We start from the raw sequence: 12,500 nt of genomic DNA on the forward strand, positions 1-12,500 counted from the left end.
GCTCCGACCTCACAGCACTGCCCTATTCTTTGTATGGACTGTGCACCCCCCAGTGCAACAACAATGGGGGGGGGGAAATGGGCTGTTAAGAGCTTGAGAAGAGCCGCTTGCTGTCAGTTTCCCCAAAACATTCTCTCCCTATTACCACAAGTGTCCACACACACCCAACACACAAAAACCAGCTATGCAAAGTTTTGGTCTAGATAGAAAGTTCCTTGGACTAGAGAGATAGTTCGAGGGTTAAGGCATTTGCCTTGCATGCCATAGATTTCAGTTTGATCACCCGTGCTCTCTATGCTCCCCTCAGTAGGAGTCATCCCTGAGCACTGCCAGGCATGGCCCCCAAACAAAACAAAACAAATAGAAAGTTCCCAGAGGGGGACCGGAGCGATAGCACAGCAGTAGGGCATTTGCCTTGCATGTGGACGACCCAGTACAGCCCGGGTTCGGTCCCCGGCATCCCATATGGTCCCTTGAGCCTGCCATGAGCGATTTTTGAGAGCAGACCAGAGCGTTGCCAGGTGTGGCCCAAACAACAACAACATCAGAAAGAAAGTTCCCGGAGAAAGTTCCTTGAAACACAATGACGGACACATGGCAAGTAGGGATGTGTTTTTTCTGGAGCAAATCTAAGAGTTTATTGGCTTTGCTTTTTTTGCAGTTGGATGTGAGTCCCAGTGACAGAAGGGGCCATGCCAGAGTGGGTCTGGATCCAGAGACAGAGAAGACTGTGTGGGCCAAGGGGCAGGACAACAACTTCGATCCCGGCATCCCATAGGGTTCCCATAAGCACAGAGCCAGGAGGAAAGCCTAAGCACTGCGGTGTGTGGCCAGAAAATAAAGAAAGAGAGCAAAGAAAGAGGCCAGGATATGGAACCCGTCGACACAAGTCTGGTCCGTGCTGGGTTTAGAGTCGGGAAAGTTTCGGGGTGTCTCTGGCCCTGCATGAACCCAGCAAGAAAGAAACAAAACAGTCTTCATCAGCTTATCTTTTCTCTCTTTTTTTTTTAAACACCCGTTTAATGCTCAGGGATTACTCCTGGCTAAGCGCTCAGAAATTGCCCCTGGTTTGGTGGGACCACATGGGACGCCAGGGGATCGAATGGCAGTCCTTCCTTGGCCAGCGCTTGCAATTTTTTTTTTTTTTTGGTTACACTCAGGGGTTACTCCTGGCTCTACACTCAGAAATCACTCCTGGCTTGGGGGACCATATGGGATGCCGGGGGATAGAAACGCCAGTCCGCCTAGGCTAGCACGCACAAGGCAAACGCCCTACTGCTCATGCCACTGCTCCGACCCCATTCATCAGCCTTTTTTGACCTCTGAACTTGAAGTTGGTTCCTCCTTCCCCTCCCTGTTTACATGGACTCCCACATCTTCTGTTGTGCCCCACCTGATGTGACAGGGCCCCTTGGATTATCTTGGGGTACACTTGAGCCCTGTGGAGAAAGGCTGATCTCACCATTCTCTTTGCATGTTCATTTGTGGAACTCTGCGAACACGGGAAGTCCCTGCTTAGGAAAGCATGTCTGAGGACTGCTGCTACCTCTCCACTAAGTAGTACTAGGGATCATGAATGAATGTTTGCCCCTTGAGGCCAGCTGTGGAACCGAATTCTGTCTCTGCAAATAACTGGCTAAGTAGTCAGCCCCGGCAGTATGTGTTGTACTTCAGTCTCAAACCCAGGACAGTGCCGGCCAAACACGCCTGGAACTTTTCATCCATTTCTTGGCTCTGAGCTTCATTGAACACCCGTCTCCAATCACCGACTTCCCCTATAAACAGACAGACACACACTTAAAAAAATAACGACGGGGAGACGGCAAGATAGCATGGGAGTGAGGCATTTGCCTTGCATACAGAAGGTCATTGGTTCGAATCCCGGCATCCCATGTGGTCCCCCGAGCCTACCAGGAGTGATTTCTGAGCGTAGAGCCTGGAGTAACCCCTGAGCGGTGCCAGGTGTGACCCAAAAAGAAAACAAAACAAACAAAAAAAATTTCTGGAGGGGCTGGAGTGATAGCACAGCGGTAAGACATTTGCCTTGCACCTGGATGACCAGGTTCGAATCCCGGCATCCCATAAGGGCCCCCCCCCCCCCCCCCCCGAGCCTGCCAGGAGCGATTTCTGTGAGCAGAACCAGGAGTAACACCTCCAGAAACAAATCAAAAACATTTTCTGGAGTTTTCCATCTCTTGGCACAATGTTTCACTCTGTATTTTGTTGGTTTGGGGCTGAGAGGTACTCAGGGCTGACTCCTGGTTCTGTACGTGGGTTCACTCCCACTCCTAATGGGACTTGGTGGGGGACAAATGGCCCCACTCACCCTTCTGAGCTCCAAACCTTTGAAAAACAGGCATTTCGGAGCTTTTGCTCCTACAATAGTAATGTCAGGATTGGAAAATGCTATAAAATTTAAGCCCAGGACCAGAGAGATAGCACAGCAGTAAAACATTTGCCTTGCACCTGGCCAATCCAGGTTCGATTTCTGGCATCCCATATGGTTTCCCCGAGCCTACCAGGAGAGATTTCTGAGCACAGAGCCAGGAGTAACCCCTGAGTGCCACCAGGTGTGGCCCAAAAACAAACAAACAAACAAAAAAACAAACACAAAAAAACCCCTATTTTTTGCAATTTACTTTTTCGTTTTGTTTTAGGGCCACACCCAGTGGTGCTCGGAAGTTACTCTTGGTAGGTTCAGGGATTGAACTCAGGTTGGCCTTGTGCAAGGCAAACATCCTCCCAGCTGTGCTAATGCTCTCTCTCTCTCATTCTCTCCCCCTCCCTCTCTCCTCACCTCTTTGTCTCCCCCCGTCCTTCTTTCTCCCTCTCCCTACCCTCTCTCTAAGCAAACCCTCATCTCTGATTCACAGGGGAGCAGTGAGGGGTAGTGGGTGGGTGGGATGAAGGGAGTGGAGGACATGCAGCTGGAAGGAAGGAGACATCTCCTCTGACTTCCAGCAGGAGCAGCAGAGAAAGAGTGACTCGGGGGTCACTCCAGGACCCCTAGCTCCCATCTGTGTCCCACTACCACTCTAGGGGGAGAGAACTACAGCCGCCTTGTGGAAGCTCAAAAACTGGGGAGCTGCAAAGTGAGGGTGTCCCAGAACCGCCCTCCCTCACCCTTGCGGAACAGGTACGGGCCCACGGCTCCGTGGGTCTCCTGGGACCGAGCCCGCATGGCCTGGAAGGTGCTCTGGGCTGAGATAACTCCCCTCTGCTCCGTGCTCAGAGAGAAACCCAAGAAGTCGGCCACCTGCTGGATCCCAGCTGCCAGGTCCTGTCAAGCAAAGAGGCAGGATAAATATCTCAGGGGACAGTGGTTGAACATGGGGGTGTTGCCGAGTGCTGACCTTTAACGTGCTGACCTGGGCACATCAGGAAGAGCACACACAAGTAAGGGGTAAGGGTCCTGCCTTGCAGGTGGTGAACTAAAGTTCAATCCCAGGTACCACATACAAACCCTGAGCTCCATTGGGTGTGACAAACCCCCTTGTCAGGTTCCACCACATTTTACCCAAAACAAAGATCAACCCTGGTTCCTTTGTATGTTTGTTTACAACTTGGATTTACCCAAGTAAAAACAGGAGAGATTTTTTTTTACTTGTCAACCTGGGTGGGACTGGTTCCGAATAGCCTGAGTTATCTGTCCTTACTGTGTCCTTACTGCCCCACCCACCCAGGGGTGGTCTCTGGACTCAATAAAAATGACAGTTCTGGCAGGCAGCTTGGTGGAGATATGAGGTTGAAGACTGCTAGACTACATATGTTTCACCCTCAGCCTGATCTGGATTATTTCATGGGTGACCTTGATTCAGACTCGTTCACCTGGGCTCGGAGATACGGCATGTGGGGTGATTTTACACCTGTGACCCCCAAAACCTAACTAAAGACATCCACATGTATTATGCATGTCCATAATGAAGGACATGCGCACGTGAGTTAATTCTCTGCATGGCAATTTCCGATAAAACTTGTTTAAATACCAACGACCAGAATCTCACCTCCTTCAGGTCTTCATATAACATGAACTTAATGTTCGTCTCCTCTAGACATGTGTTCCAGCTCACTGCAAAATCAAAAAAGCTTCCCCAAGAAACTGAAAAGATAGGGAAAAAAAAAGCATTTGGAACCACTAAGAAGCAAGTTTAAATCCAATCAGGGGGCTGAAGCCATAGCACAACGAGGGGCAGGCACTACATAACTGGCCTACCAGTTTTGCTCCTTGGCATCCCATAGGGTCCCTCAAACCCCACCACAAGTGATTTCTGAGCATAGAGCCAGGAGTATACTATGAGCACCATCAGGTGTGCCCCCCCCCCCCCCGGAAAACAAAACGAAAGCAATTCTGGGGTTCTCAGGTCTGCAGATTTGGTTTCCACAATCTCATAAAAAAAAAAAATGGGCTGGACTGAAAGCACAGTGGGTAGGGCATTTGCCTTATACGTGGCTGACCTGGGTTTGATGATCCCCAGTATCCCATAGGGTGCCCCGAGCTTGCCAGGAGCAATTTCTAAGCACAGAACCAGAAGTAAACCCTGAGCGATGCTGAGTGTGGCCCTAAAACAAAAAGGACAGAACTAACTATCCAAGCCAAGTAACAATGAAATCAAGAGGCCCAAACTTTAAGAATCAAAACTTAAAATGGAAAAACAAAAAACTTAAAATGGGCCTGTTATACTGGCAGACTGGGAGGTCCGGGGGTTGTGACATAGAATGGATTCTGGGAACTTTGGTGGAGGAAGGTCGACAAAGGTGGTAGGACTGGCCCTGATTCATTGTAGGTCTGAAACCCAACTAGGAAGGACTTTGTAAATCACAGTGGTTTCAATAAAATAAAATTTTAAAAATTGGGGCCTGACCAATAGCACAGCAGAGAGGGCATTTATTTGTCTTGCACATAGTAGACCCTGGTTTGATCCCTAATTTCCCATATGGTCCCCCAAGTCTGCCAGGAGTAATTTCTGAGTGCAGAGTGAGGAGTAACCCCTGAGAATCATTAGATGTGGCCTCCCCCCAAAACATGTTTATTTTATTTTTTGCCATTTGGGCCATTTATGCCTTATGGGGTTCAGGGCTTACTCATGGCCCAGGGGCTCAGGTAGGTGTTTGAGGAAACATATTCGGTGCCAGGAGCCAACCAAGGTTGACCCTGGAGTTGGCCACAGTGAGGCAAAAACCTGAACACTTGTACTGCCTCTCCGACCTACTCTCTTATTCCTTTATCTGAAAACACATGTTTTTTCTGTTCTTTTTGTTTTGTTTTGTTCTGGGGCCTTACCCAGTATGCTGAGGGCTTACTCCTGGCTCTGCACTCAGAAATCACTCCTAGGGGCTGGAGAGATAGCATGGAGGTAAGGCATTTGCCTTGCATACAGAAGGTCAGTGGTTAGAATCCTGACATCCCATATGGTCCCCCGAACCTGCCAGGAGTGATTTCTGAGCATAGAGCCTGGAGTAACCCCAGAGTGCTTCCAGGTGTGACCCAAAAACCAAAACCAAAACCAAACAAACAAAACAAAAAGAAATCACTCCTATCAGGGACCCTCTGGAATGCTGGGGATCGAACCTGGGTCAGCCACGTGCAATGCAAGTGCTGTATTTCTTATCACCCAGCCCCAATACATACATCTTTTGCTATTTTGGCAGTAAGGCCCTCATCTCTTGAGGCAGAAAGGCCCCCTTTACGACAAACTTACCTTCTCCTTTCATGAACTGCACGAAGAATTCATCCCACGAGCCGTAGCTGGGAATGTCTGGGACATCATTGTGGAAATGGAAGAAGGAGACTGCAGTGTCCTTGGGATTTCGGAACATCACCAGTATCTGGGGGGAACAGCATGGGTCCACCTTCTGCCATCTGGCGTGGTCGCGGGGACAGTGGACATAGCTGGGATGGCTGATCTTGTTCTCACATGTCCCCCGATTTCAGAACCAGAGGAGAGAAATGGATGGGAAGTGGCAACCAGAAAGGAAGGGGAAGTCGCTGCAGAAATTACTGTGAAGCAGTATAAATAGTATGAAAGGGTTCATGTAGTCAATGCAAAAGCGGAATAAAAAACAGAAGAGAATCCCAATGATGGATGTCTGGAGTAGTACCAAAGACAGTGACAATGACTGTGACGTGACAACAACAATGGCAACCGACAGTGACAACAACAAAGACAACAATGACAATGGCATCCAGAGTTTGGCGAGAACAAAGAAAGTTGGGCGCGCCCTCTGTTGGGGTGAGCATTAGGGTGTAATGGAGCCTGAGGGTCCCACTGGATGTGACTTGGCACTCCACCCCTGTATTCCTGTGTAATCTTACCTGATGGTAAGACCAGCCCATTTCTGGGACGGGTCTTTGGAAGGTAAAAAAAAGAATTGCCTGTCAGGTATTGAGGGGGAGATTCAGAAAGGCAGCAGACTTGGCAGAAAGAGGTTGAGATGTCAGGGCAGCTGAAAGAGCATGCTTAAAAGGTTTAAGATTAAAGGCTAGGGTCTGAATAAAGTTGATGCCTCCTGTAACCTGACTGCCTGTGGATCATTTCCTCGCTGCCACTCTGAAGCCCGTCGGCATGAAGAGGTTGCAGGTGCGTGGCCCAGGCCAGCAGAGAAAGGCCTCCACCCTCCCTCTGTCTCACCAACATCCATCACCATCCAGGACTCAATAATCAAACCCCCATCTGTTCAGCCAAACTCTCAATCAAGCTACCGTTCATGGGGTGATCCCTTTAACTTCAGGAACTTTGGGGGAGCCAGACACTTAGTAGAGAACAACGATCTTCTTAAGACTCTCCCATTTCTCTCATTTCACTTCCCAATCACTGCAGTCTGGGGGCTCTTTCCTCTCTTCCCTTTTCCACCCACCATCTTGCCACTCACCCCACCCTGTTACCCTAAACTGTTTTCTTTTTTTTTTTTTTTTTTTTTTTTGGTTTTTGGGCCACAACCGTTTGACGCTCAGGGGTTACTCCTGGCTATGTGCTCAGAAATCGCCCCTGGCTTGGGGGGACCATATGGGACGCCGGGGGATCGAACCGCGGTCCTTCCTTGGCTAGCGCTTGCAAGGCAGACACCTTACCTCCAGCACCACCTACCCGGCCCCCCTAAACTGTTTTCTTCACTGACTTCTGCTCCAGACTGCTGCACAGACTTCCCATTCTTACAAGTTGCAAAAAGTTTAAGTGTAAGTGTCTTTAAGTCAATCCTCCTACTTTGCCCCCCCCCCAAAAAAAAAAAGAAGAAGCAGTGACTCATTTGCTTTGCACACGGCAGGCTGGCTGACCCGGGTTCAATCAATCCCCGGCATTCCCGAAGGTCCCTGCCAGGAATGATTTCTGAGCACAGAGCCAGAAGTAACCCTGAGCACTGCCCAGGGTAGCCAAAAAACCAAAAACGAAAGAAAAAAAAGTGAAAATAAAATAGCTGGGAAGATTCACAATGCTGTGAGCCTCCTGCAATACTAAGGGAGAAAGATGTTGCAGCAGCTGAGAATTCAATTCTGAAGTTCTGTAGCTGGGGCATGTAGTTTGTAGTTTCATGTCAAATTCAGAAATAAAGACCTGACTCTGCTAGCAAGTGTCCCTTGGAGGAAGAGCTTACTCTAAAGGACAGTGCAGCCTGGCTCAGTGACCCAGCTTTTGTTCCTTAGTTAAATACTCGAATGTCAGGACTAGAGTGATAGAAGGGTGGGCATTTGCCTTACATGTAGCTGACTTAGATTCGATCCCCAGCATCCCATATGGTCCTCTAAGTCCACCAGGAGGGCTTCCTGAGCACAGAGCCTGGAGTAAGCCCTAAGCACCGCCAGGTGTGACCAAAAGGAAGAAATATTCTAATATGTTTTGTTTTGTTTCTGGGCCACACCTGGTGGTGCTCCTGGTTCTGCACTCAGAAATTACTCCTGGAAGCCTTGGGGGACAAATATGATGCAGGGGATCAAACCTGAGTCGACAACATGCAAAGTAAACACCCTACCCACTGTGTTATCTCTCTGGCCCCTATTTTAACATCTTAGTGGAGATCTGAAGTCTATTGCTGGAAAATAAATTCTTGGCTGAAATCGTGTTAGTTTGACTATGGTAGTAAATGCATCTAGGAAAAGAATACTGATTTTTGTTTTGTTTTGTTTTGTTTTTTTGGGCCACACCCGGCGGTGCTCAGGGGTTACTCCTGGCTGTCTGCTCAGAAATAGCTCCTGGCAGGCACGGGGGACCCTATGGGACACCGGGATTCGAACCAACCACCTTTGGTCCTGGATCGGCTGCTTGCAAGGCAAACGCCACTGTGCTATCTCTCCGGGCCCAAGAATATTAATTAAAAGATCACAATTACAATAAAAAATCACACGGTGGCTGAAGTGGTAGCACAGTGGGGAGGGCGTTTGCCTTGCATGCAGCCAACCTGGGTTTGATGCCCGGAATCCCATATGTCCTTTGAGCACAGCCAGGAGTGATTTTGGATCTCAGAGCCATGAGTAACCCCCAAACATCTCCAGGTGTGCCTCCTCCCCCCCAAAAAAGATTGAACCTCACAAGTGACTTAAAAGCACTTCTTGCATCCCAAAATGAGAGAGCTGAGGCTGCCAGGAGGGAAGCTGCCTGCTGAGAGGCCAGAGGGACAGACACACCTTGGTTTTCTTCCTGAGGATGGACCCAGGTAATTTGTCATAGTGGAGGTGAGTGGCCAGAATCCTCGGTGACGGGAATTGTTTCATTCTCTGGAAGGGAAGCAGAAAGAGTGAGTGGGTGGCTGAGCCAGTGTCTTGTCTCCTCCCCTCCTCCTCCACTAATTTCCCCGAGGATCTGGTGTGTGGACCGAGGGCAAGGTGAGTGCCCTCTCACTGTGTTATTGCTGTCTCCTCTTTTGTACTTCTTTTTTGTTGTTGCTGTTGTTTGTTGTTTGTTTTGTTTTGTTTTTAGATCACACCCGGCAGCGCTCAGGGGTTCCTCTTGGTTCTGTACTCAGAAGTTGCTCCTGGCAGGTTCTGGAGATCATATGGGATGCCGGGATTGGAACCACCGTCTGTCCTGAGTCGGCTGCATGCAAGACAAACGCCCTACCACTGTGCTATCTCTCCGGCCCCTCTTTTGTCTTTCTTATTGGTTCCTGCTTATCACATTATTGGGGAAATGTTCTCTTTGGGGAAAAAAATAGACTTTTGTCTATAATCACACACATTCTTCAGTAGCTATGGCTCTGCCCTGCCCACCTCAGCCTTCCCAGTGTTAAACTCACCATTTAAGGGATTAGCAAGGACCTTTGAGGGTTTACTTGCCTTGTGCATATTCAGGTAGATGGTCATTTAAAGATTAAGTTAGAGCTGTTTCCAGTAACCTAATGACCAACCTCCCTCCCATTAAGACATATGAGAAATCTCTGAGTTCCTAAAAAGATTGGAGTTTTCTTGCTTTTCTTTTCTTTTTTTTTGTTTTTTTTTTTTGTTTGTTTGTTTGTTTTTGGGCCACACCCGGCGTTGCTCAGGGGTTAGTCCTGGCTGTCTGCTCAGAAATAGCTCCTGGCACGGGAACCATATGGGATGCTGGGATTTGAACCAATGACCTCTTGCATGAAAGGCAAACACTTTACCTCCATGCTATCTCTCCGGGCCCCATTTGAACCCAATAATCTTTTTTCTTTGTTTTTGGTTTTTGGGTCACACCCAGCGGTGCTCAGGGGTCACTCCTGGCTGTCTGCTCAGAAATAGCTCCTGGCAGGCACAGGGAACCATATGGGACGCTGGGATTCAAACCAATCACCTTTGGTCCTGGATCGGCTGCTTGCAAGGCAAACGCAGCTGTACTATCTCTCCGGGCCCTGCTTTTCTATTTTTTACTTTTTTTGTTGTTGTTTTGGCTACATTCAGCACTGTTCTTGGGTTCTTCCTGGCTCTGCACTCAGGAATCACTCCGGGGAGGTTTCAGGGCATCATATGGGGTTCAGAAATGGAACCAAGGTTGACTGTTGTGCTATTGCTCCATATATTCACATATGTGAATAACTGGTAAATGTACCTTATTCGCAGGGATTTCCGATTTAAAATTAAATACACATTGCAAAGAAAGATATTTTCTCCTAGGCACCTTAAATTTACAATTTTAGCTGTTTAGATAGACCGAAAGAAAGGGAAATGTTTCTCATAAGTATTTTTCTTTTATTTTCTTTTAGGGGGAAAGGGGTTTTGGATTACACCTGATGGCACTCAGGGGTTACTCTGGCTGTGCACTCAGGGGACCATATGGGATGCTGGGGTTTGAACCTGGGTTGGGCCCAGGTTGGGGTCGCTGTGTGCAAGGAAAACATTCTACCGCTGTGCTATTGTTCAGGCCCCATCTCATAAATTACTGATAGCAAAACCTTTAAAATCCAAAGGACTGGGCCGGAGCAACAGCACAGCGGTAAGGCGTTTGCCTTGCACACGGCCAACACAGAACGAACCCCGGTTCGAATCCAGGCTTCCCGTATGGTCTCCTGAGCCTTCCAGGAGCAATTTCTGAATGCAGAGCCAGGAGTGAACCCAGAGCACCGCCAGGTTTGGGTCACCGTGCGACCAAAACACCAAAAAGAAAGAAAAATAATGAAGTAAAATAAAATTCAAAGAATGATTCTGACTTAACACGTTTTTCTGAAGTTCTGGAGCCAGAATCATTGGTATCATTCACCTTCTAAAGCATTTCTGTTTTGTTGCTGGTTTTATCTTGTGATGAATTTATTTTGAGGTAAATCGAGATTATCCATGGGGAAAGGAAAGCATCAAGTTGCAAGAATTATTAGGATGATGTTTTCTGAATTCAAAACATGGAAGACACATTTTGAGGTCCATCCAAAGGCTGTGTTGGACTAACCTCATATTTTTCTGGGTCTCCACATTCAAGAACTGGGAATTCTGGGTGTTCGTACTTTTTCTTCGAATCAGCATATACTAATTCACTAACAATGTGGAGAATCCAGTTTGAACCTACAAGAAAAAAGAAAAAACGGATTCAAAACTCACGAATAAGTCTTAGTACTATACAGCAAAAACAGGCACGCAAAGAAGGCAAATCCACTGTTCTCTGTGTGTGCCACTGGTTTTTCAGTATTTAAAATAATCTCAGCTCTAGAAAGAAATAGTTCTGTGGGCTGGAGGAAGGGGAAGGAAAAAAAGGAAGGAAGGAAGGAAGGAAGGAAGGAAGGAAGGAAGGAAGGAAGGAAGGAAGGAAGGAAGGAAGAATATATCAAAAATAGTGTGTTCAGGGACCAGAGAGATGGCACAGCAGTAGGGCGTTTGCCTTGCAAGAAGTGATTCGAATCTCGCCATCCCATATGGGCCCCTGAGCCTTCCAGGAGTGATTTATGAGCACAGAGTCAGGAGTAACCCCTGGCAACTGCCTGGTGCGGCCCACAAACAAAAACAAACATATTGTGTGTTCAAAAAGAGAGTTCGAGGGCCAGTGTGATAATACAGCAGGTAGGGCATTTGCCTTGCATGCTGTGAACTCAAGTTCAATCCCTGGCACCCCATATGGTTCCCAAGTACCACCTGGGGGTGATCCCTGAGCACAGAGCAAGGAGTAAACCCTGAGCACTGCTGGTTGTGGCCTCAGAACAAAACAAAAAAATAAAAAAGGAATATTCAGAGTTCAAAAAATTTCATTTCAGGCACCGTGAGCTATAACACTGTCGTGTACAGTTTCATAGGCCATTGTGATAGAAAAGTGTGATTATGATAGAAAAGTGTGATTGTGATAGAAAAGTGTGATGGGTAATTTGCCTGGCCGGCAGCCGACCAAGTTCCACCTCCACCCCCATACTCCTATCTGAACCCCACTAGGAACTGAGTACAGAACCAGGAGGCAGCCTTGAACATTACCAATATGACCCGAGAACAAAAACCAAAACACTTGGGGTCAGAGCGATAGATAGCACAGTGGTAGAAGATTTAACAATAGATAGCACAGTGGTAGATGGTTTACTTTGCATGCAGCTGACTCAGGACAGATTCAAGTTCAATCCCAGACATCCCATATGGTCCCTTTACCCTGAGTCTGCCAGGAACGATTGCTGAGTGCAGAACTAGGAGTGACCCCTGAGCATTGCCGGGTGTGGACAAAACAAAACAAAACAAACAAACAATAAAACAATGGACAGTTTTGTGCATAAACCTTCCAAACCACACCACACCCTGGGGTCCACATCCCCCAACCTTGTCTCAGAGTCCCTTAGCCCAGAATGGAGAATCTCTGACTCATTGTCCACTGACCCTTGCAGAGAGTCGAAACCTGGTCATCCCAGAAAGGAATCAGCTCCAGCATTGCAGGGTGCAGCCCCAGAGTCTGTGAGCTCGGGGTGGGGGGCAGTGGAAGTCCAAAGAAGCTCTATATCCTCAGAGTTCACCCTGAACTGTCGAGCATCTGGGGATCCCTGCCTCCTGACATCTACTTTGGAGCCCTCAGTCTCCCCATAATAATAATAAAAAAAAAAGATAAAAAAAAATCTCTTCTGGGGCCCGGAGAGATAGCACAGTGGCGTTT

At 47.9% G+C, this 12,500-nt stretch overlaps 1 protein-coding gene across 1 annotated transcript in view; it reads right to left on the reverse strand.

The window, feature by feature from the left end:
* Window positions 1–1,644: 1,644 nt before the first annotated feature.
* The window catches only part of SULT6B1 (sulfotransferase family 6B member 1), a 12,237-nt gene continuing 1,381 nt past the window's right edge, over window positions 1,645–12,500 (reverse strand). Inside the window, exons 2-7 of the mRNA XM_049784271.1 lie at window positions 10,833–10,945; window positions 8,618–8,707; window positions 5,700–5,826; window positions 4,005–4,099; window positions 3,124–3,280; window positions 1,645–1,775 (exon numbers count right to left, since the gene is read on the reverse strand). Coding sequence (XP_049640228.1) covers window positions 1,645–1,775; window positions 3,124–3,280; window positions 4,005–4,099; window positions 5,700–5,826; window positions 8,618–8,707; window positions 10,833–10,945 — 713 coding nt within the window. The remainder of the gene's footprint in view (window positions 1,776–3,123; window positions 3,281–4,004; window positions 4,100–5,699; window positions 5,827–8,617; window positions 8,708–10,832; window positions 10,946–12,500) is intronic.

Source organism: Suncus etruscus, chromosome 12 (assembly GCF_024139225.1).
Source record: "Suncus etruscus isolate mSunEtr1 chromosome 12, mSunEtr1.pri.cur, whole genome shotgun sequence".
NCBI lineage: Eukaryota > Metazoa > Chordata > Mammalia > Eulipotyphla > Soricidae > Suncus > Suncus etruscus.